This window comes from Zootoca vivipara, chromosome 12 (assembly GCF_965207765.1).
Source record: "Zootoca vivipara chromosome 12, rZooViv2.hap1.1, whole genome shotgun sequence".
Lineage (NCBI taxonomy): Eukaryota > Metazoa > Chordata > Lepidosauria > Squamata > Lacertidae > Zootoca > Zootoca vivipara.
This window is the reverse complement of record NC_142595.1, coordinates 45,401,273-45,427,386: the sequence shown is the minus strand read 5'-3', so window position 1 is coordinate 45,427,386 and position 26,114 is coordinate 45,401,273. Positions and strand designations below refer to the sequence as shown.

Here is a 26,114-nt window from a genome sequence, read left to right as displayed (position 1 = left end):
GGATCAAAACTAGGGGGGCAAGGGGCGGGGCCAAGGCATGGGCGGGAAGGGAGGAAGCGTGCACGATGGGGCGGGAGAGGAGCTAGAGCGCGATGGCTGCTGGGTGAGGGGGCCGCCAGCAGCAGCAGCAGGAGCTGCTGAGTTCAATGGGACTTGCTCTCAGGGAACAGCACACAAGACGGCAAGCTTCTTAGCGCCCACACCGCCAAGCAGCACTAATGTGGTGGTCTTTTAAGGTGCCCCGCATGCTCAGAAGCACTCTCCTTTTTTTCTTTTCCCCTCCTCTGAACGCAGTTCAGCAGCAGGATTGGCAGCAGCAGGATCCTGCATTCAGAGGGGAGGGAAGGAGAGTGCTTCTGAACATGCGGGGCACCTTAAAAGTCCCATTGAACTCAGCAGCTTTTGCTGCTGCCGCCGGCGGCCCCCTCGCCCGGCAACCATCGCGCTCTGGCTCCTCCCCCACCCCGCACGCTTCCTCCCTTCCCTCCCATGCCTTGGCCCGCCCCACATAGGTTTGCACCCGCAGGTTATTTTTGGTGCAGCAGCGGGGGAGTCTCCAGAGGCAGGTGGCGGCGGAGAAGCACAGCCCAGCGGAGTGCGAATTCGGCGTTCCCGCCCATCCCGCCCTCCAGCTTCCCATCGCGCTCTCTGGTTCCCCGCCGTGCTTGGCCTTGCCGGAGGGCGCGGCGGGGAGCTGGAGGGATGGCGCAGCGCGGTGGGCGGGAACGCCGAACTTGCGCTCCGCCGGGCTGTGCTCCACCTCTGCCCACCAGCCTCGCCGGCAACGCCACTCTCATGTGCTGGCCCTGCTTCTAGGGGGGGCAGCTGCCCCCCTCCTGCCCCGCGCTGGGTATGCCCATGAAGGCCTCCATTGAGAGAAGACATGCAAGAAGACAGGAAGAGACAACAATGGAAAAAAGCAGGGAAGGCAGATTACACTGACTTTCTCACACAACAATTTATTGAATTTAGGAAGGAGATGGCCCAGTCAATTGAAAGCCTGCCGCAATGAGTGCACTCAGACTTGGAAAAATCTACTAACGTATTGACGGAACAGTTTGGGAAGTTGGGTGAAAAGGTTAATAATTTAAAAACTAAAGTGGATAGGTGGGGGTGGGGAACAGTGAGGAACTGGGCCATCTCAAAGAGGAGCAGAAAGCTATTGTGGGAAGTGTGGGATGCCTCCAGGAAAGACAAAATGATCTGGAAGATCAAATCCTTCTTTTGCAGTTAAGAGAGAGGGAGTGAACATTGAGAATAAGAGGATTACCATTTTCTGAGGAAGAACAGAATTTAGAAACATATGTTGCAAAGACAATTGCAGACTGGATGGGGGTGAGTCAAGAAGTGGTGGTGGAAATGATTTGCACGAGGGAAACTGGACAGAGAAAGCAGCCAGGAGATGTCCTTTTAACACTTGTTACAAAAAAAAAGAGTAAGGAATACAATCTGGTCAGTGCCTGGATGGGAGACCTCCTGGAAACCATAAGGATGTTGAATGGAGTTTAAGACATGTGAGATGTAAAATGTATTAATTAACCTAGAAGTAGAAGTAAATAAATGGGAAGTGATTCTTGGGTTACATCAAGTAAATCATCATGCTCTGGGGAAGAAAGCAGAATAAACAGAAATTAGTCCAACATTGCCTTGAAGGTACTCAAGTGAAGGAGCTCCTGTCCTTCCCTGTGGAAATGTAGCAGGAGCCCCAGGACCTACATCCAGTCACACCAGCAGCTTCACATCTCACCCGCCACAATTTTGTGAAAGTTCTTCCCAGTCTTTTCCTTTACTTCTTCCTTGAGGAACAGTCCTCTCTTCCTTGCAGCATCTCGAAGGGCTTCCTTGACCTTCTCATTGCGCAGGGTGTAGATGAAGGGGTTGAGCGATGGGGCCACCACACTAGTCAAAAGAGCCACCACTTTGTCCACCCTCTCGGTATAGGTGTGTGTGGTGCGGACATGCATGAAGATGTGGCTGCCGTAGACAATGGTGACCACAACCATGTGGGAGGCGCAAGTGGAGAAGGCCTTGCTTCGACCTTGCACGGAGGGGATCCTCAGAACAGCCAGGGTGATAAAACAGTAAGAGATGACAGTCAGAACCAAGGATCCGAGGATGAGCACCCCAGCCAGAACCAAGTTGATGGTCTCCACCCATTCGGTATTGGTGCAAGCCAGGTTCACCAAGGGTGTGCGGTCGCAGAAGAAATGGTTGATGACGTTGGAGTCACAGTAGGGTAGACCAGTGACCATGATGAGTGGGCCAAGGATGTTGAAGAAGGCTGCTACCCATGTCCCACAGACCAACTTAAAGCAGAACTTCCTGGTCATCAGTGCTGGGTAGCGCAAGGGGTTGCACACGGCTTGATAGCGGTCAAAGGACATGACTCCTAAAAGCAAGAATTCAGTAGCTCCGAGGAGAAAGTAGAAGTAACATTGAGTCATGCAACCAGCAAAGGAGATGGTGTGGCTTCCCCAGAGGAACCCGGCCAAAAGCTTAGGCACCGTCACCGTCGTGAACCAAATTTCTGCAAAGGAAAAATTGCGGAGGAAGAAGTACATGGGGCTCTGCAGGCGATGGTCGGACAGGGTGATGCAGATGATGACCGCGTTCCCTGAGAGTGTGATGAGGTAGTTAGTCAACACCAGGAAGAAGAGAAGCAACTGGGTGGAAGGTTCTGTGGGGAAGCCCACCAGGTAGAATTCCCGCACGGCTGAAGAATTGGCATAAGGCATGGATGGATGGTGGGCTCTGCTCTTTTCTGCAGGGGCAAAACAAAATTTGCAATTGATATTCAACTCTGGATGGGGGAGAAATCAGATTGCGTTCACATTTAAAGGAGGAATTATTGAATTTGAGTTTCCTGAAACTTTGCCCTCGTATATGCATTTTGGTACACATTACTGGGCTGAAGAATTGCACCGTAGATTTCGGAGAAGTGTGAAATTTGAAGTATGGCTGTGCTTCGACTCACATTTCATTCTAGAAAGTGCACATTGAGCAGGTTTAAATGTGAGCCCCTGCTCTCTAAGAAAGATCTGTTCTCCCTTTAAGAGGCTTAGGGTGCTCTGCTTGGTTTTGTGTGCTCACTAACAGTGTCAAGGGAGCCTGGTGATTTGGAGGGAGCAGAATCAAAACTGTACATATTTTATGCTCTGACTCTGCAGATGTTCATTCCATTGAAATCAATGTCATTACCTCAACCAAGAGGATAAAAACCTTATAAAAGAATGGGGGGATTATAAGCTATTTAGGAGACCACTGTAAGCAGATGGAAACATTAGCGGGATTTTGATTTCACTTGTTGTGTAACAATTACCATGGATAATTATGGATTGATATAGAAGTTGGAGTATTGAAAAATATGCAGTATTACATGTTTAAAATAGGACCCCATGGAGGGGATGGGGGGAAGTCCTGAGATTCAGAGGAATCTCTGTTTATGGATATATATTTGGATAACTTTGTATTTGTAAAACCAAATAAAAATGATTTCAAAAAAAGGAGAAATCAGTGGCATTACCCCAACAGATGATGTGAGGAGCTTCCAGCAGGGCATGTCATTACTACACTCCAATGAAATATAGTTTCTTACAAAGGAATGTGGATTCTGAGCCTCTGATAACAAGTAGGCGACTATGGACAGATACTTAAATCAACAGGATGGTTTGTGTTTTGGCTTGTGTTATTTTATTTATATTGTTATTGTTATTTTGTTTATATTTAGTGTTTATCTATTTAATTAAAATTATTTTTTAAAAAACCTACAAAGTGGTTTACCCCCCCCCCCAAAAAAAACCCACCACAGCAGTAAAAGCAAGAAAAATTAGCAATCCTACTTTAAAACACACAAAAGCTAAAATATTAAGATTAAAATTACTTCAACTTCCTAGGCATCTAGGTATGCTTGCCTAAAGAAGAATGCTTTTAGCAGGTGCCCGAAAAGAGTCTAGCAAAGGCACGTGCTTTGTTGAAATTTCCTCCTTCACGACATAAGAAAACGGCCAAGTAAACAGCTATTTTCATGGAGGAGGGTCAAGATATTAACTTATATGCATGAAATTTCATATGTAGCTATATAATCCCTAGTGTAGTAAGGTAAGACCTTTGGGGCAGGCATTTTTTTATATATAAAAAAAGTTTTTTATGAACCACCCTAGTAGGGCAGTAATTGTTCCTTGATAATTTGTCACCCCCCTCCATGATGGCACCTGGGTCGAACCGACACCTCCCCCCCCCGACACCCCTTTCCTACGCCCCTATGTGTATTATTTCTTTCATTTTAGTTTATTCAGATGTGCTTTCTATATCTGCACATATGCAATTCAGTGTGCTGTGTGAATAGAGCCCAAGGTAAGCAGGTAGACCTGCATTTTACCTGTGTGTGTTTGGGATGATAAAAACAAAGAGACATGCAATTCTGTTATGTGCATTTAAGGGAAGGGCCACACCTCAATGATATAACATCTGCCTTACATGCAGAAGGTCTCAAGTTCAGTCCCCAGTATCTTTAGATAGAGAGCTTCTGCCTGTCAGTGTAGCCAGCACTGACTTTAAAGGACCAATAGCCCGACTCAGTATAAGAGAGATTCCTGTGCTCCTAAGAGAGAAAGTTACAGGTGATCTGGGATTGAATTGTTTTATGAATTAAATGTTTGTATGCATAGTGTGTTCCCTGTTTGAGAACGGCAACTAAATCTGTGTCATTTTCCTCCCTCTCACTTATTCTCTCCTTTTACAACAGACAGAGCAGAGCAGAAAGAGACGATGGAATAAGTGATGTGCTGGTTTGTACTCCTCAAAAACCTTTTCTCTGTGGAGCAGGCACTTGACAAATATCGTATAATGTTCATTCCATATTTGTGAGACTTCCTATTGATATTAGGAAGGTACTTTCATCGCACTGTTTCAACGCCTGCTAAAAACCTCTGGATTTGTGCAAGCCAAACCTGATTTTATGTGCATTTGCACTTAAACTCTGTTGATTCTAGCTATATTTTGATCATTTTATTGTGTCTATTGTTCTACAAGTCTGCTTTTATTGCTATATATTTTTAGGATTGTTTTTAGTCATTTTAGTAAACCATTTATGTCTTTCTCAGTAGAGACCAAAATACAATTCTGCCTCACAGATTCTACCAATCCATCACCATGGTAAGCGTTTTCTTACCATGTTGTAAAGAAAGGAATGAGTAGGAGTTGGTCATTTCAAGATTCCCCATAAACTCAAGGGTTGATTGCCAGCCAGGGTGGGTCACACCAGATCAGGCATGTCCACAATCCGTTTTGGGCTTTAATCCTAAAAAAAGCTCAACAACTTTGGGGTAAAATCGTAAAAAAAAAAAAGGTTCACTTCATCAAATCTGGCCCTCTTTGAAAAGTTTGGGCACCCCTGCCCTAGAGGGACCAAAGCATTTCCACATACCTACCCTAGTTTTCACAGCCAAGATCACTCCTCAGAAGTTGTTTTCCATCACAGAGGCTGGGTGAGCAAGGTCAGAAGCAAGGTGATGCCTTGACAAAAGAGGAAAATGATGATGAACTGTGTGCATACGAGAGACACAGACAAAGGGATAGAATTGGGCTCACCATCAGCTTCTTAATGCTTTGGTGAGGATCATTTCCCTGATTTCAGAAGCGTTTAAAGGAAGCAATTCTCCGGGGGCAGAAATCCCAAGAGAAAAGTGGCTGTTGGAAAAAAGATGAAGTATGTAAAGCTAATCTAGGATTCATTGGCCTGAGATGTTGACATGATAAACTTATTGCTTGAATGTGCAGAAGCTCCCTACATTTAAGTGATCAGAGCCCTGAAGCTACAGTTCCATGAAAATATTAAATATTACTGTACATATATAGCTACCGGTATCCCTTCCTTCAATGATGCATGGTTCTTCCCCCTGCCTGCATTACATATTCACAACACCCCTGTGAGGTAGATTGGATTGAGAGATAATGTGGATTTCATCATGTGTTTTAAGATTAGATTGGTGTTTGGCTAGGAATCCAGCATTTCCTTAGTACCGTATTTTTCGCTCCATGGGACACACCTGACCATAGGACGCACCTAGTTTTTAGAGGAGGAAAACAAGGAAAAATTTTTTTTGCTTTCTTGAATTGTCCTAGGCATAGCAGCCAACTCCTAGAGGCCTAGGTGCCTTTGCCCTCCCCCCATTAACTATTTGAGGAAGCTTCTTTTGCAAAGGGGGAAAGCTCCATTATTTTTTTAGGATCAGCTCAAAGTTGTGCATCTTTTTTTGCAAATGGGAAAAGCCCCTTTTTTGGGGGGGGAGGGTCAGCTCAGAGTTGTGCATCTTTTTTGCAAAGGGGGAAAGCTCCATTGTTTAGGATCAGCTCAAAGTTGCTGAGTTTTCTTGCAAAGGGAAAAAATCCTGTTTTTATGGGGTTCAACTCACAGTTCTGCAGCTTCTCTAGGAAATGTAAGGGATCCATTTCTACAGTTTCTTGTGTAGGCTTGAAGATGCTCAAGAACTGGAGCTTTAACTCTGCAACAGAGCTAGGAAGGCTGCAATGCCAAGCTCCAGAGAGCTGTGTCCTCCATCACAGTTTCACAGAATTCCATATGGTCCCAGAGGCAAAGCACTCTGGGGAATAAAGATGGTGGCCAGAACGACGCAAGAAACTAAGAAAAGCCCTGCTAGATCAAGCCAAAGGCTCATTTAGTCCATCACCCTGTTCTTCACAGTGGTCAACCAAAAGCCTGAATGCAGGATGTGAGCAAAGGATGTGGTATTCAGAGGCATAAGACCTCCAACAGTGGAGGGACAACATAGCCATCGTGGTACGTAGCCATTGATACCCACGATGGACTGTCTAGTGCTTTGCTCTGCAATGCACCATCTTGGTTTAAAAAAAGAGGAAATACATTGTGGTTGACTGCCACAATGAAGTTATTTGGGGATGTCCTTGTGCCATACTGGTTCCACTGGTTCCACACAACAAAACAGTCCTTTGTGTTACATCAGCATCTTACAATATGCTGTCTTATGGTCCATTGTCTTTAACATTCAATACTTTTACACCTTGCATTGATGTATCCATTGGGGTATAATCATTTATAATAATATTTTATCATTTATACCCCAGCCACTCTGGGAGGCTTCCAACAGAATAATAATAATAGCAATAAAACATCAAACATTAAAACTTCCCTAAACAGGGCTGCCTTCAGATGTCTTCTAAAATTCAGATAGTTGTTTATTTCCTTGACATTTGATGGGAGGACGTTCCACAGAGAGGGCGCCACCACCAAGAAGGCCCTCTGCCTGGTTCCCTGTAACCTCACTTCTTGCAGGGAGGGAACCACCAGAAGGCCCTCAGTGCTGGATCTCAGTGTCCAGGTTGAACGATGGGGGTGGAGACACTATTTCAGGTATACTGGGCTGAGGCTGTAAATGGGGGTAAATAGTGTTGGACTCCAGGAAATCAAAGGTGCTCAGATTCAGCTCAGAATCTCCGCTTGATCACGTGATGCTATCTATGGCTGAAATCTACCACCTTTCTGAAATCAATAGAGTAGTAAGTTCCATTGAACTATGCTGGATGTTGCACCTGAGAATATAATTAGTAATTGTGAGGTGTAAAGCTAAGTGCAGTCAAGTCACAACTGTTCCAAGAGTGACCACATGGAGGGTCACCTCACCAGGTCAGCAGCAAAACTTCCTGCAACTGATCTGGGATGGGCTTCCTCTACGTGTAATTGAGATGGGCGTTACCTGGCCAGGTAAAGTCGCTGGTCAGCAGCCATTTCATTTTTCTTTGAATCCTGACTTCAGAGAAGCAACATCTTAGTGAGAGGCTTTCTCTCGGCTTCCAGCCAAGAGAGAGAAAATGGAGTCTCACCCCTTATGAGTGAACTTCACATGTATATATTACTTTTTCTAAGCAAGCCTGCCCTTCTGAGATTATGCTGTTAACTCAGGATGTACTGTAAGTAAACTCTTTTTACTTTTAAAGAGCACTGTGTCATGTCTTTTCTTTTAAGAGGGATAAAAGGGGAAAATCCAGGAAATATATTTTATTCTAGAGGCTTAAGCAAGCCTGTGCAACCGTTTTTGCTGTGTATTAAAAGGGGAATGTAAACTCTGCTAAGTTTGGAGTTTGCTAACACAAGCTGGGATAGGATATATTAAACAATATCTCCTCATCCACATTCCTGAACATTCCCACAGTAATGAGCTACAAAACTTTGGTCTAAGATCCTCATTCCCTTAGGAAATTGCCCAATTAAACTTTGTAGTGAACTTCTTAAAAAAACCAAACAAACAGGACTGGGAGCTAGCAGCTCATAGACCTAATTAAGAGCAAGGGATCCCCTGGGTCAAAGAATATCCCTGGACAGGTGATCTTCTCCTTAATTAGAAAGGAGTTTTGTTTTTTCCCAGTCCCCCTTAGTTTATTTTAGGAAAAAAGAAGAGTTTCAACAGATTATAAATGTCCCACCTGAGCATGGTCCTGCTTCCGCCACCCACCGTCTACTGATGAAATAATCCTATTTCTTTTAAGTTTTTTTTATAAAATAAACTTTATTTCTCATCTTAAAAACAACATATCAATAAACAGTAAACACTACAATATACAAACAAATACAAACCTATAGACAAGAAAACAGAAAAAAACAAAAACAAATCAACACATAACAAACATCAATACACTTAAATTAAAAATTCTTCCCAACCAGTTATATATCACTTTCCTTATAAATTCTCTATTGCTTGCAATGCCTTTTATTTTTCTTCTACTAAATCTACTTCATCCGTCCTTATAATTCCCTTACAAATTACAAATATAAATATTTCCCCGTGTGACTCTAAGTTTCTTTCTATAACTGCAACAAACTGCTAGTAGAATAAGCATTCATTGTCCTAAGCCACCCCTAATACGGTGAGGGGGCTTGTAGACTTGTCCGTGGGGCACAGCAGTTAGGCATGTATTGCTCCAGAACACTTTGGCCCTGACTTTCATTAAAAATATATATTCAAAATATATTCAATTGCATCTATTTGTGTGCTCCCCACTGTGTTTAGCCAGGGTTGGGTGTCCTTGGAATGAAGGTCAACTGTAACACGTTGGGCCTATTTTCCTCCATCCTAGAATGACTGACGTATCACCAGCTGAGGTGGAAAAGGGGCTCATTTTTAAGATGTTGATGATGGATAGTTAGGTGAGCAGCTAAGGCCATTAGCTAACAAATAAGCCTTCCTTGATGATGATGATGATGATGATGATGCCACACATCTGACTGGTTTGCCCAAGCCACACTAGGCAACTTCCAGTAAATTATAAAACTTCCAGATTGAGAACCACTGATCTAGACTGATCCTCCAAACCTTTAACAATACAGTGGTACCTCTAGTTACGAACTTAATTCGTTCCGGAGGTCCATTCTTAACCTGAAACCGTTCTTAACCTGAGGTACCACTTTAGCTAATGCCACCACACAATTTCTGTTCTCATCCTGAGGTCAAGTTCTTAACCCAACGTACTACTTCCGGGTTAACCGAGTCTGTAACCCTAAGTGTTTGTAACCCGAGGTACCACTGTATGTGTTTCTGTTTTTCACAACTGACATAGCCGTGGTTGGAATAAGGAGACATAAAGGCACGCCATGAAATGCTTCTACCAGATGTTTCATTTTATTCTCCCCTCTGGGTGCCATGGTCAAGGTTGAGGTGGGGCAAAGGATGCCCTTCTGCCATGATCATGCCGTTAGCCAGGTATCGGAGGGGAGGAGCAGGAGGTGGACCCACAGCATCGTCTCTTGGGACCTCATACCACGTGGGGGGAGGCAAGTCTTCTTCTGCCACCATGGAAGAGACGAGATTCCCCATCAGGCGGTGGTACCTGTAGTTCTCTTCGCGCTCGCCCCCATCTCCGGCCACCCACAGAGTTAAAGAGGAGAGTGGAGGACAAGATCTCTGAGCCGCCCGGCGGAGACGGGCACCTCTACGTCCCCAGGAAGACAGCATCTCCTTTCGAATGGGGTCCAGGTCTTGGTAGAATATCTCGCTAGGGGCAAGCGATATTTCTTTGGGCTGGAACAAAAAGTTCGAGGTGAAATGCCTCCCTCTTTTAGGTGGAGTGGGGAGAGACAATCAAGAACATTAGCAAATCGGAAGGTATTTGACATCCTTGTTTCCATTCAGAGCTGAAATCCTGGTGGTTAAATGGAAACAAACAAATGGGGGCCATGTTCAGCGCCATCCAATGGCTAAACTGTATCATGACACTTATCCATGCATACAGGTGAGACTCGGAAAATTAGAATATCGTCAAAAAGTGCATTTATTTCAGTAATGCAACTTATTATTTTTTATTTCTCTTTTAATTTTTACAAATGCTTTCATTTGGAAATTCCACAGTAATAAAACAAATAGTTACAATAACACAAAAATAAACACCGCTATTACATTTCATTAACTGCATTCCATTTATAATTGACCCGCCTAATGACAAATAATTACAATTACAACAAATAAAGGCTTGACATATCTTGCTTTGCATGTCATGCACCTATCTCATATATTGGTTTCACCTTTTAAGTTGTGTTACTGAAATAAATGCACTTTTCGATGATATTCTAATTTTCTGAGTTTCACCTGTACATAATGGTCATATCAAGAACATAGCTGCCAAGTTATCCCTTTTTTAAAGGGATTTTCCCTTATGCTGAATAGGCTTCCTCGCGAGAAAAGGGAAAACTTGGCAGCTATGATCAAGAAAGGTTTGGAAAGTATGGCATGCCTAATGCTAGGCCACATTCATGGATGGGTTTGACTTTGTTAATAATAGTAATAATAATAATAATAATAATAATAATAATAATAATAATAATTAATAATACCCCACCCATCTGGGTTTCACCAGCCATTCTGGGCAGCTTCCAGCAAAATACATAAAATAATAAAATGTCAAACATTAAAAACTTCCCGATACAGGGCTGCCTTCAGGTGTATTCTAAAAGTTGTGTAGTTCTTTATCTCCTTGACATCTGAAGGGAGGGTGTTCCACAGGTTGGGTGCCACTACCGAGAAGGCCCTCTGCATGGTTCCCTGTAACTTCACTTCACACAGTGATGGAACCACCAGGAGGCCCTCGGAGGAGGACCTCTGTGTCCAGGCTGAATCGTGGGGGTGGATACACTCCTTCAGGTACAGTGGTACCTCTACTTACGAATAACTCTACTTACAAATGTTTCTACTTACGAATGGAGCTCTGTCTGCCATCTTGGATGTAGTTTAGATAGGATATTTTCTACTTACGAATTTTTAGATAGGGTTGCTTCTACTTACGGATTTTTTCTCCCAATGCATTTCTATGGGATTCGACTTACAATTTTTTTCGACTTACGAATGTGCATTCGGAACACATTAAATTCGTAAGTAGAGGTACCACTGTATACTGTTTCATAGTGATTTCTCTTCTTTTCATGGTGTTGATTGAAATGTGTCTGTAATTGTTTCAGAGTATGAATGCAATCGTTTCAGTTTGTTACAAAATCACTTATGCTGTTATAAAGAAGGTGAGTGAACTAACTACATGCTAGATTGAGTCTGACATAATTTGAAATGAAACCATTCCACTTCATTTTACACACACATACACTTTTCAAGCATTGAGGTGAGCAATGGGTGTTAAGGAAGTGGTGTTTTTAACTCAAAATAATCAATATGAATGGGAGTCATCTTCATGTGTGCATAGGACAGCCCAATAAATGCACTTTGACCTTCTCTTTAACAATAAATTGCAGCCTCTAGTGATATTCAGTTTAACTCAAAGCAGACAAATTGCAGCAAGAGAAACAAAAAAGAAAAATATTGACTTGGGTTCTCCTGACAAATGTCCTTCAAAAATTAAATGATATGTTCTCATGCTTCTAATGTTTATGCATTTTCTGTTAAAGATCTCCATTTAAAGATTTTTTTAAAAATGCAAAATATTAAATTCACCATTAGTATTTTTGCTTCATACCTCCTGTGGGGAAGACCAATGTTCAGTTGTGCACCTCCCGCAATCACAAATTTCTTGCCCCTTTCTAAAATTAATTTATTGGTTTGTGTGTGTGTGTGTGTGTGTGTGTTTTTCTTTGTAAATCTAGCAAAGAATAAAATGAAATCAGAATTAAGGAGATTTTCTCAGGACGGTGGAGGGCGTGTGGCACTCGTCCTTCTGATTGACATCCTATGCCCTTTTAAAATGTGGTGGTTTGGGGAAAACAGGTTGTTTTCTGCTGCTTCAGAGAAGTGGACAGGGAGCAATGGATTCAAACTACTAGAAAGAAGATTCCACCTAAACATTAGGAAGAACTTCCTGACAGTAAGAGCTGTTCGGCAGTGGAATTTGCTACCAAGGAGTGTGGTGGAGTCTCCTTCTTTGGAGGTCTTTAAGCAGAGGCTTGGCAGGCATATGTCAGGAATGCTTTGATGGTGTTTCCTGCTCGGCAGGGGGTTGGACTGGATGGCCCTTGTGGTCTCTTCCAACTCTATGATTCTATGATTCTATGATAGAAAATGCTCTGTGGGGGCACACAGAAAAAGGAAGGTTGAGTCAAGCATGCACCCTTGCCCGCATGATTGGGGGAGCCGGGGTGCATGATGTAAGCATGTCTTATGTGTGCAGACCCCGTGACATGTTGATGTGTTGTGCACATGCCCCACAGCTTGTATGTGTGATGCAAGTACACCACAGGGCACACACACACACACGGCCGCTGGGTTAATTTTGAGGGGGCCCAGCCTCCTCCTTTGAAAATTTTGGGCGCCCTCAGCCCCCTGGTTTCCCTTTAGATGGTGTTCCTGGTGTCAGTTATGGGGCAGTGAGAAATGTCCCTGTTTTCTTCTGTGGAATGTTGGAAGGCATGTTAATCTAGGGCAGTGGTGTCCAAACTTTTTTCAAAGAGGGCCAGATTTGATGAAGTGAAGGACTGTGAGGGCCAACCAAAGGGCCAACCAAAATTGTTGACCTTTTTTAAAAGTTATTGAGCTTTTTTTTAAGGACTGAAGTTGTTGAGGGTTTTTTTTAAAAGGATTTTACCCCTGGAAATAAACTGCCAAAGGGGCCGGATTAAACCGACCGGCGGGCCCCTTGAACGGACTTTGGACATGCCCAATCTAGAGGGTGAGAATGTGGCCTAAGAAGCTGCTGCTGCTATTATTATTATTATTATTATTATTATTATTATTATTATTATTATTATTATTTATTGAATTTATATACCGCCCTATAGCTTAAGGTCTCAGGGCAGTTCACGGAACAAAATCAAAATATAAACCCACAAAATATATAATCAAAAGAAAAACAATGACTGAATAGCACACCCCTCCAAAAACCACCACATTTTAAAAGGGCATAGGATGTCAATCAGATCAAACAAAGGCCTGGTTTAAAAAGGAACGTTTTTGCCTGGTGCCTACAGGTGTATAATGAAGGCCAACTTCCCTGGGGAGAGAATCCCACAGACAGGGAGCCACTGCAGAGAAGGCCTCGTTCTCGTGCTTCCACCCTCTCAAGGAGGAGGCACACGAGAAAGGCCCTTGAGACCCAACGTCCCTGCAATGCCACTTCCATACCCCAATACTCACTGCCCATTGGCCTCTCCTAAAGAACTTCATCAACCCCTGACTTCCCCTGTCTGCTTTCTCCGACTTAGGTTCTTCATCGCCTGTTGCCTCCAGCTTCCTTCCGGAGGCCCAGTTCCCCATTCCAGGGGGCTCACCCCCTCTTGCTGGGAGATGCCCTTCTCCCCTTTCTCCAGCTTTCCCCTGTGTGGCTACCACCACTGGGGCTGAGGGCTGTGGTGGGGATGGAGCCATTGTGACCTCAGCTGGTCGCTGCCAAGGAGACATTGAGACCTACGGCCTTGACTCCAACCTCTTCAAGAGCTGTAGAATTCGGGCTGTCTGCATGAAGAGGAATCCGCCCGCCCCTTGTCGGACCAACACAATCCTTATTTTTATTTTGTCTGAAAAGCAGGAGTGGGGAACTTTTTACTGCCTGAGGGCCGCCTTGGCTTCAGAGAGACCTTCCAAGGGCCACATGGCAGGGCCAGAGGCAAAAGTGGGCGGGGTGACTATGCAAATGTTACTCTGGTTTAGGAGGCTGGTTTCAATGCATCTCTTTTTGTCCCCATAGAACCATAGAGTTGGAAGGGACCCTGAAAGTCACCTAGCCCAACTCCCTGCAATGCAGGAATCTCAACGGGAGATTCATCCAGGCAAGCAAAGTTCAAGGGCACAATCCGGCCAGGGGAAACCCACTTGGGGGCAGTGAGAGATGCGTCCTTGAGAGAGCTCTAAAGACCAAACAGAGAGGTCAGCAGGGACAGACGTTCCCTATCCCTGCTTTTAGGGGATGACCTATGACATGGAAGTCTGAGGGGTCATTTCGGAACTGTCTTCAAAGGCAGCCCCATGTATAACACATTTCCGCAATCTAACCTGGAATTTACCAGAGTCTATACAAGAGAAACTAGAGCATTGGCCCTCAGGACTCAAACCCCTCACTCTCCTTGAGTGTTTTTTGGCCTGGCTGGAATGTGTTCTTGAACTCTGAAAATAGCTCTTACTTGTCTGGAAGGAGCATAGGGAGGGCAAATTACGTGTAGAAACTAGTCTACTGTGCAAAGTTTGCCCCATTTTGTTCCTGGCCCTTCTGACTACTGGCGTGTGGCCCCTTGAAAAGTTTGCGGCCCTTGATCCCCACCTTTGATTTGAAGACGCCCAACCACAAAATGTATGGCGAGGGACCAACAATGTAATCAAAATGGCCCAGAACGAAGGCTTAGCTCTCAGATCTTTATTGTCCAGCAAAACGCACAATTTACCCCTTCAAACTTCCCCCCCTATGGCCCCTCAGAACATTGTTAGGTTTTTCCATCGGCGCTTGATCTCACGGGCTGCTTGATCCAGCCACCACTCTGCGTACATGACCTCCTGGAGCCAGAGCTGGAACTTCTCCCATTCATAGGAATTCTTGAAATCCTGAGACGTCAGCTCCAAGAGAGCTGTCTCCAGCCTACGGAGCGTGGCACTGGAAAGGCGCAGGTTCCGATAGCGGAAATTCTCCTTCCAGCCTCTGGCTTGCCCCTGTAACATAGAGTTGGTTACACAACAGGGTTAAACTTCCGTTTCTTACCATCTGTGGCAGGGCTACCAGGGGCAGATATAGACTTTTAGAGGCCCTAATCACTTGAAGGATTTTGGTGAAATGAAAACTGCGGTAGGATGGAAAATAATGTGGTGGTTTTTTTTGTTTTTTGTTTTGGTATACTTCCTTTTTTTCAAATAATTTTTATTGAATTTGCAAATAAACACAACAATTTAAACACAACAAATACAAACAGAAATAACAAGAAAAAATAACAATAAAAATAACAATAAAAAAACACATAAATCAAAATACCATAATCCTTCTTTTCCATTAACATTGTAAAGGGGGGGACTTCCTCTAGATCCCCCTATCTGCGGTTCATTTCTCATTCATCTTTAGCAATTTCCAATTCATTGTTTAAAACTCCTTCCTATTTCTAGTCTCACATACATCAATTTATTTAACGTAATTCTCATACCCGCAGTTTCTATGAACTTCTAAATCTAAACTCAATATACAATTTTACCATATTTTTTAAAATAAACTTTAAAATCTTTCCAATCTTCTTCTGTCGCTTCTTCTCCCCGGTCATGTAGTCTCTCGGTCATTTCAGCAAGTTCCATGTACTCCATCATTTTCATTTGCCAATCTTCCACTGTTGGTAGTTCTTGAGTCTTCCAGTTCTTATCTTAGCTAATAATACTCTTGCCACCGTTGTGGCATACAGAAAAAAAAGTTACATCTTTCTTGGGAATCTCTTTTCCAACTGTACCCAGTAGAAAGGATTCTGGCTTCTTAATACAGTGGTACCTCGGTTTATGAACACAATTAGTTCCGGAAGTCCGTTCATAAACTGAAGCGTTCATAAACTGAAGCGAACTTTCCCATTGAAAGTAATGGAAAGTGGATTAATCTGTTCCAGACAGTCCACGGAGTACTTAAACTGAAGTGTTCATAAACTGAAGCGAACTTTCCCATTGAAAGTAATGGAAAGTGAATTAATCCGTTCCAGATGGGTCGGCAGCGTTCATAAACCAAAAATTCGTAAACCGAGGTGTTCATAAACCGAGGTTCCACTGTAAATGTGTTTTTCAACACTCTCTTTAGTTCATTATAAATCTTCTCCCAGAAATCCCTTACTAGTGGGCATAAGATACCATCTCTACATCATCTTCATTATATTTTCTCTTAAAAGATTACACGCAGTAAATTTCAAGTTCTGTTTCCATAATCTTTCCCAATCTTCCATCAAAATATTATGTCCCACATCCTTTGCCCAAAGTATCATGACATTTTTTGTTTGTTCATCTTTCGTATGCCACTCAAGCAATAGCTTATACATTCTGGAAAGTATTTTTGTTTTTGTTTTTGGTTGTAACAATTCTGTTTCCAACTTTGACAATTGTTTTGGTATACTTCCACTTTATTCATATTTTAATTTCCCACCCTACGTTTTCCAATCGCAGTCTTCGATCAGATCTTCAAAACGAACCTTACATAACCCATCTGCTTCTATACTTAGTAAAGATAAAGAATTCAGCCTGCCTCGTTGCATAGTTCTCAAGTTTTAATGCAGTGGAACCTCGGTTTTCAAACGAAATCCGTTCCGGAAGACCGTTCGACTTCCAAAATGTTCAAAAACCGAAGCAGTTACGTCCAGGTTTTCGGCGTTCGAAAGCCGAAACGTCCGACTTCTGAGACGATCGAAAACCGAGGTTCCACTGTATATTTCAAATGAGAAAATGAATAGCTCCACTGAGCAATTTGTTCCGCCCAACGCGCGCGCCCCCCAAGCCAGCACAGCACACAACATGGAGTTGGAGCTGCTTTGGAGGCAAATAGCAAAAAAAAAACAACAACAAAATAAATAAAGTGCAATGGACCTGAAAATCCTTTGGCCTGGAAAGAAAAGAAAAGTCATTTGGCCTGAAATGGCAAGACAGGCTGGGGTGGAAGCCTGTCCACCCCCTCCCATGGATGTGGCAGCTGCCAGTATGAAATGGGCTGGGGCAAGGGAAATCTGTCCCTTCCCAGTCCTCAGAAATGGCACAATCCAGTCAGTGTGATCCTAAAGATCTTCAGCAGCAAAGGTCCCCTTCCACCAGCAGGGGGCAGCACAGAATAGTCATAGAACAATAGACCCGTAGCACTGGGAGGTTTCCCCCCCCCCCATGGCCATCTCCTCTAACCCCCTGCAGTGCAGTTGCCTGGCTCCACTGAGCAATTTGTGACTATTGATGTTAAAAATCCAGCAGTGGAAAATTTGTGTGGTGCTCCTCTTCCCTTGATGCCCTAAGCATGTGCCTATCTTGCATAAGGGTTAATCCCATCCGGTGGCGGCGGCAGACAGCATGTGGCGGGGTGTTGGTGGCAAGAGGCCGGGCACCCACAGAATTTTTTGTATGGGTGCCCCCAAGGCTCCTTGGAATTAGTAAGTTTACTTTTGATAGTAAAGAGTTGCCTTATTTTCCCATGTATAAGACGCCCCCATGTATAAGACAACCCCTAATTTTTTAATAATAAATAATAATAATAATTTATTATTTATACCCCGCCCATCTGGCTGGGTTTTCCCAGCCACTCTGGGAGGCTTCCAACAGAAAAATAAAACACAATAATCTATTATACATTAAAAGCCTCCCTGAACAGGGCTGCCTTCAGACGTCTTCTAAAAGTCTGGTAGTTGTTTTCCTCTTTGACATCTGTTGGGAGGGCGTTCCACAGGGCAGGCGCCACCACCGAGAAGGCCCTCTGCCTAGTTCCCTGCAACTTGGCTTCTCTCGATGAAGGAACCGCCAGAAGGCCCTCGGTGCTGGATCTCAGTGTCCGGGAAGAATGATGGAGGTGGAGATGCTCCTTCAGGTATACCGGACCGAGGTCATTTAGGACTTTAAAGGTCAGCACCAACACTTTGAACTGTGCTCGGAAACGTACTGGGAGCCAATGTAGATCTTTCAAGACTGGTGTTATGTGGTCTCAGCGGCCGCTCCCAGTCACCACTCTAACTGCCGCATTCTGGATTAGTTGTAGTTTCCGAGTCACCTTCAAAGGTAGCCCCACGTAGAGCGCATTGCAGTAGTCCAAGCGGGAGCATGCACCACTCTGGCTAGACAGTCTGCAGGCAGGTAGGGTCTCAGCCTGCATACCAGATGGAGCTGGTAGACAACTGCCCTGGACACAGAATTGACCTGCGCCTCCATGGACAGCTGTGAGTCCAAAATGACTCCCAGGCTGCACACCTGGTCCTTCAGGGGCATAGTTACCCCATTCAGAACCAGGGAATCCTCCACACCTGCCCGCCTCCTGTCCCCCACAAACAGTACTTCTGTCTTGTCGGGATTCAACCTCAATCTGTTAGCCGCCATCCATCCTCCAACCGCCTCCAGGCACTCACACAGGACCTTCACTGCCTTCACTGGTTCTGATTTGAAAGAGAGGTAGAGCTGGGTATCGTCCGCATACTGATGAACACCCAGCCCAAACCGCCTGATGATCTCTCCCAGCGGCTGCATGTAGATGTTAAAAAGCATGGGGGGAGAAGACAGAACCCTGAGGCACCCCACAAGTGAGAGCCCAAGCGTCTGAACACTCATCCCCCACCACCACTTTCTGAACACGGCCCAGGAGGAAGGAGCGGAACCACTGTATAACAGTGCCCCCAGCTCCCAAACCCTCTAGACGGTCCAGAAGGATGTTATGGTCGATGGTGTGTGTTATGTACTGAGCTGAATCCTAGAACAATAGGATTCAGAATCAGCGGGAGCTACCCAATCCAACTCCAGGTGGAAGTGAATCCGCAACCTGATTGGCCTGCTGGAGCAGCCAATCAGGCGGCTGGCAGAAGTGAATCTGCTACCTGATTGGCCTGTAGGAGCAGCCAATCAGGCTGCAGGCAAAAGTCAATCCACAATATAATTGGCCCACAGGTGTAGCCCTGAAGTAGCCAATCACGCAAGGCCCATTGTGTAAATAATGTATATAAGCAGATGGTTTTGGGAAAAGAGCCATTCGTCTTCTCTTCTCCTCCTTGATGACTATGAGCTGAATAAAGAGCATGAAATTCACTCTTGACTCCGAGTATATTTCACTGGCGACGAAGGTGGGATCCTGCTGAGCTGACCGCCACCACGCACTGCACCGCAGCACCGCCACCTGCTGCACCGCTGCATCGCACCGTGCATCCAGGCTTCAGCTCCAGGACCCAAGGAACCCAGAATGGCAACCGACAGCAGCTTCTCGCCATTCAAACCAGCATCAGGAGACTGGGAAGGGTACGCCGCCCGTTTCAACTTCCTCCTGCAAGCGAAAGAAGTCACCAACGATGCCATGAAGAGGGCGACATTCTTCAGCGTCTGTGGAGAGGAGACGTTTGAAATCGCCCGGGCTCTCCTTGCACCTAGAGATGTCGCTACCGTCTCTTACAAAACAATAATGGAACGGCTGAAGGAGCACTTCTCACCACAGCCCTCGGTGGTAGCTTGCCGAAATGCCTTCTACGCAAAACGGCAAGTCCCGGGGGAAACCATAACTGGGTTTGTGACCTCCCTCCGCCAAGCCGCCCGGTTATGCAACTTCTCAGAATTGGAGAACATGCTTCGTGACCGCCTCGTCGGTGGCCTGAGGGACGAGATGTTGCAACGACGCCTCTACGCCAAAAAAGACCTCACGTTCCAGATTGCTCTGGAGGAAGCCCTGGCAACCGAAGCCGCCGAGAGGTCAACGCAAGAGGCACGACCGGCCCCGCCATCCCAACTGAGGGTCTACCACGAAGACCTCACCGACGAATCCGAATCTGACAGGGAGGAAGTACACCGAGTACAGCGGCGCACTCAAGCAGCACACACACCACAGCAGCCTCGACGAGAAGGAGGGAACTGTGCAAGCTGCGGGGAGAACCACGAGAGGAGGACCTGTCGTTTCCGCAACGCAGAGTGCAGGCAGTGCAGAAAATTGGGACACATCGCCCAGGTGTGTCGGGCTCGACTCACCCGTCGACAAGCATCAGATGACCGACCCAGGAGCCCCAGGTCACACGGCACCATGCACCAAGGCAACTCGACGGAGATCACGGACTACCAGGTATTCCAGTTGCCCCATCCCAGCACAGAGAAAATTTATATAGAGGTACAGATAGAGGGAGCCCCATGCCGCATGGAGCTGGACACGGGTTCAACTCTATCCATAATCTCGGCCCGAACATTAAGGGAACTGTGCCCTAATGGGGGTCCCAAACTAAGGCCGGCCCCATTCACCCTCCGGGACTTCCAGAAACGTAAGGTCCCTACTATGGTGGTGGGGACCTTCAGGGTGCAATATCGAGGGCGAAAGCAACAATTGGACTTGCTGGTAGTTAAGGGCCCCTACGTTAGCTTACTGGGACTGGCATGGTTTGGACCTCTGGGGCTAGCCGTTACCGGGGTGAACCGCACTAGCTTACAAGTGGACGTGGACGCCATATGCAAAGAGTTTCCAGGGGTTTTCGATGGGGCATTGGGACGATATACAGGACCCCCCATTGCCCTACAGCTAGACCCCGCTGTACGACCCATCAGGCACAAGGCCCGCCGGGTCCCGTTTGCCCTGAAACCCCGCATAGACGAGGAATTGGACCGGCTCGTGGAGCAAGGAGTGCTGGAGCCGGTGCCCAACGCCCCCTGGGAAACTCCAATTGTCACACCCGTCAAGCCTAACGGTTCGGTCCGCATCTGTGCAGACTACAAATGCACCATAAACAAGGCTCTCACGGCCCATGCATACCCAGTGCCAGTGGTCAGCCATGTCCTCGCTACCCTGGCTGGGTCAAAAATCTTTGGCAAACTGGACTTGGCCCAAGCGTATCAACAGTTGCCTGTGGACGAAGCCACAGCAGAGGCTCAGACGATTGTGACGCACAGAGGGGCATTCAGAGTAAAGCGGCTGCAATTTGGCGTTAGCGTGGCACCAGGCATATTCCAGAATCTAATGGACTCTCTCCTTAAAGGGATTCCTGGCGTCACCCCCTTCTTCGATGATGTACTGATCGCCGGGCCCACACCAGAGGAATTTGAGGACCGCCTCCGCTCCGTCCTGCACCGTTTCCAGACGGCGGGCCTCAAGGTGAAGCGGGAAAAGTGTTTACTGGGAGTGCCGCAGGTGGACTTTCTGGGATTTAAGGTGGATGCAGAAGGGGTCCATCCAACCGGTGACAAGGTACGGGCCATTTGTGAGGCCCCAGCGCCCAAGAGCAAGCCCGAACTTCAGTCATTCTTGGGACTATTGAACTTTTACCATGCCTTCCTTCCCCATAAGGCAGCGGTAGCGGAGCCCCTACACAGACTCCTAGATAAAAGGGCCCCTTGGGTGTGGGGCCAGCGACAAAGGGCCGCATTCCAGGCAGTCAAGGACTTGCTCGTCTCGAACTCGGTCTTAGCACACTTCGACGAGAGGCTGCCAGTGGTGCTGGCATGCGACGCCTCTCCCTATGGCATCGGCGCTGTCCTGGGACACCAACTCCCGGATGGAAGAGAGGTGCCGGTGGCATACTTCTCCCAGACGCTTGCTGCAGCCGAACGAAACTACTCACAGATTGACAAGGAGGGTCTGGCAATCGTGAAGGGCGTAAAAAAATTCCATGATTTCTTGTACGGGCGGCCCTTTACCATAGTGACTGACCACAAGCCGTTGCTTGGCCTGTTTGCCCCTGAGAAGCAGACCCCCCAAGTGTTGTCTCCACGTGTCCTCAGGTGGTCAATTTTCCTTGCCGGCTACCAGTATGCACTAATCCACCGCCCTGGGAAGGCGATGGGCCACGCAGACGCCCTCAGCAGGCTACCACTACCAGAAACAGGCCCCGACCCAGCGCCTGCGCAAGAGGTTATGACCCTGGAGCTGCTTCCCGACCGACCCATTCAGGCACAAGAAGTTGCGCACCATTCCACAAAAGATAGGGTCATCTCCCGGGTCCTGGACTGGGTGTGGCGAGGATGGCCCAGCAGCAGCCCCGGGCCAGAATTCGCTGGCTACACAAACCGCAAACATGAACTGTCGGCCCACAAGGGGTGCCTGTTATGGGGAAGCAGGGTTGTTGTTCCCCAGCCCCTCCGCAAAAGGGTCCTCACAGCCCTACACGAGACACACCCAGGGGTAGTGAGGATGAAGGCCCTTGCCAGGAGTTATGTGTGGTGGCCGGGGATTGACAGAGAGATAGAGGCCTGGGTCCAACACTGCCAGACCTGCCAAGAATCCCGCCCGGATCCCCCAAGGGCCCCAGTCCAGCCCTGGGAGTCCGCCCGACATCCATGGTCACGCTTGCGCGTGGACTTCGCTGGCCCCTTCCAGGGAAAAACATTCTTCATAGTGGTGGATTCCTACACCAAATGGCTGGAGGTCGCACTGGTACCATCCACTTCTACGGCGGCAGCCATCCGGGTACTACGTAAGCTGTTTGCGACCCACGGGCTCCCTGACACCCTCGTCTCGGACAATGGAACCGCATTCACGTCAGAGGAGTTCCAGACCTTCACAGCGCAGAACGCCATCCGCCACATCCGCTCAGCACCATTCCACCCTGCCACCAATGGCCAAGCGGAGCGCATGGTGCGGACCACCAAGGACAGCCTCCGCCGCATGACACAAGGGGACTGGGAATACCGCCTTGCCGCATTTCTTCTAGCACAGCACAGCACCCCAAGCACAACGACGGGCCTGAGCCCAGCTGAATTACTAATGGGCCGGCGCCTTGCAACTAGACTGGACCGACTTCACCCCGACAGAGCTCAGGATGAGGTAGTGGTGGGGAAAGGCAGGAACCCCCGGACATTTGTGGCCCAGGACCCAGTGTATGCAAAGAATTTTGGGGCAGGCCCAGCATGGGTACCCGCCACAGTCACCAAGGTGACCGGTCCCGTGTCGTACGAGGTACTAACGGAAGGGGGGCAATGTTGGCGCCGCCACTGCGACCAGATACGGTGACGATTCCCAGGAGGAACCCGGGAGGAGAGCGGGACAGAGGGGTCCCAAGGGGACAGCAGGGCAGTGAGGCCTGCAGAGCGAGAGGGGTGGCAGAGGAAGCAGAAGCAGTAGGCACAGAGGGGCGCCCCGAGGCTGGAAGGACACCGGAACCAGAGCTACAACCTAGTGGTTCAGTGGCGCCAGACCAGACAGCCCCGGCACAGCCAGCAGCCTCGGAACACGAGCCAGAACCAGAACCCCTGACCAAGGAACACCCCAGGCCACAACGCACACGGAGGCGGCCAGCAGACCTTGGGGACTACGAATGCAACTTCCCGGGCAGGACTGGAACTTAGAGGGGAGGGGTGTTATGTACTGAGCTGAATCCTAGAACAATAGGATTCAGAATCAGCGGGAGCTACCCAATCCAACTCCAGGTGGAAGTGAATCCGCAACCTGATTGGCCTGCTGGAGCAGCCAATCAGGCTGCAGGCAAAAGTCAATCCACAATATAATTGGCCCACAGGTGTAGCCCTGAAGTAGCCAATCACGCAAGGCCCATTGTGTAAATAATGTATATAAGCAGATGGTTTTGGGAAAAGAGCCATTCGTCTTCTCTTCTCCTCCTTGATGACTATGAGCTGAATAAAGAGCATGAAATTCACTCTTGACTCCGAGTATATTTCAGTGTCAAAAGCCGCTGAGAGATCCAGCAGGACTAGGAAGCAGCTCTCACCTTTCTCCCTAGCCCGCCGGAGATCATCAACCAGTGCGAACAGAGCAGTTTCAGTCCCATGATGAGGCCTGAATCCCAGCTGGAAGGGATCCAAATGGTCCTGTTCTTCCAGGCGTGCCTGGAGTAGTTCATTAACCCCAAATTAAGAAATTAAGTTGTTTAGCTTTTTGGGGGAGTGGGGGAGGTCATTTCCACCAATCACTCACCCGCCTGCCCGCCACTGCTGACCCCTTGCCACAGCCACTGTCGATCGCACAACTCGCCAAAGCTGCCAACTGTCTGCCCGCTCGCCACCACCAACAGCTCACCCGCCTACTTGCCACAGCTGCCAATCGTCTGCCTGCCTTGCCACAGCCACCAACCACCCGCCCAATCACCACTGCCAATCTCCTGTTTGCTGCTGCCATTAATCGCACGCGCCCCCCTCTGCATTCACTCTCCATGTATAATACAACACCCAATTTTTGCCTATTTTTTTTTAGCAAAAGCATCGTCTTATACACAGAAAAATATGAGTTACAGGTAGGTGTTGGTCTGACATAGTCGAAACAAACAAACAAAAAATATTCCTTCCAGTAGCACCTTAGAGACCACCTAAGTTTGTCATTGGTATGATCTTTCATGTGCATGCACACTTCTTCAGATACACTGAAACAGAAGTCACCAGACCCTGATGTATAGTCAGATGGTGGGGAGGGGTATATGGTAATATGGTAATTCCTCACTCTGGACATACCTTGTCTGATGGCGCCATGACAGGCATTAACTCTGAATTGAAATTGGTTGGGGAGTAGAAATGAAACCTTGAATGAGGTTAGCTGCACCAACAAGCAAACTTTAATCTTACATTGACTAAGGATAATAATATCCACATAGAAATCTACTGTTGGGGCCGTAGCTCAGTGGTAGAGCATCTGCCTTGCATGTCAAAGGTCCCAGGTTCAACCCCCAACATCTCCAAGCAGGGCTGGGAGAGACCTTTGTCCAAAACTCAGAAGACATGGCCAGAAGTGTGCGAGATCAGCCATCTTCAAACTTGGATCTCTATATGATGTTGGACTACAACTCCTATCATCCCCAACCATTTGCTAAACTTTCTGGGGATCAGAGTTGCCATCCAGCAATATCTGGGGATTCAAGGTTGCAATGAATCCCCAGATATTCAAGAGCAATGAGCTAGACCAGGCATCCCCAAACTGCGGCCCTCAAGATGTTTTGGCCTACAACTCCCATGATCCCTAGCTAACAGGACCAGTGGTCGGGGAAGATGGGAATTTTAGTCCAAAACATCTGGAGGGCCGAAGTTTGGGAGTGCCTGAGCTAGCCAGACCAGTGGTCAGCATAAGGCAGCTTCTTGGGTTCCTATGACAAAAACCACCCATGCCCTGTGGCTTGTGGCAGTGAATCTTCTGAAGATGTCCACCCAATGGTAAAGGTAAAGGACACCTGGACGGTTAAGTCCAGTCAAAGGAGACCATGGAGTTGCATTGCTCATCTCGCTTTTGGGCCGAAGGAGCCGGCGTTTGTCCACAGACAGCTTTCTGGGTCAAGTGGCCAGCATAACTTACGCTTCTGATACAACGGAACACCGTGAAGGAAACCGGAGCGCACGGAAACGCCGTCTACCTTCCCGTCACAGTGGTACCTATTTATCTACTTGCACTGGCGTGCTTTTCAACTGCTAGGTTGGCTGGGACAGAGCAACGGGAGCTCACTCCGTTACGGGGATTCGAACTGCCAACCTTCTGATCAGCAAGCCCTAGAGGCTCAGTGGTTTAGACCACAGTGCCACCCACGTCCCTCCAATGGCGCATTAGTTGAAACATCAAATCTCACGTCGCCTTCACTGTCTTCCTCCTTCACTTCCCCCATACTCACAGCACAACAAATCCTTGGCCAACAGCAGTCAAACAGGTCCAGCTGTTTCTCCGGTCTTCTTGGGCTGCTGGATGTTGCCTGGCTGAGCCCAACTTGGGAAGGAACACTCCCCATCAGCCCCCCAGGGTGCTGTTTGGGACGGAGGCTCTGCCGTGGCTTTTGTTATGTGGAATGAAAGGAGCCCTCCCCATGCAGCTCTGGTGGCTTCAAGACCCCACCTGACCTCACAATGCAAAGGTGAAATCACAGAGGAACCATGCACACTATCTCTGCAATATCTATAAGGGTTGTGAACAGGGCCACAACCCAGGGGAAATCATGCCTGATCTGGATCTGCCCCCACATCGATTCAAGGATGGGGCTCATGTTTAATTAGGGCTTTGAATTAAAAATACATTTGGGAGGGGAAGCAAGGAGACACTGAGTTCTGTTCCCTCCCTCCCAACCACACTGTGGGCAGGAGGGT

The 26,114-nt window shown here is 47.2% G+C and overlaps 1 protein-coding gene across 1 annotated transcript; it reads right to left on the bottom strand.

Moving 5' to 3' along the window:
* Positions 1-1,736: 1,736 nt before the first annotated feature.
* On the bottom strand, positions 1,737-2,735 carry LOC118095716 (olfactory receptor 6M1-like). The gene has a single exon (XM_035136948.3). It carries the CDS (start codon positions 2,733-2,735, stop codon positions 1,737-1,739), a length of 999 nt encoding a protein of 332 aa, XP_034992839.3.
* Positions 2,736-26,114: the final 23,379 nt, after the last annotated feature.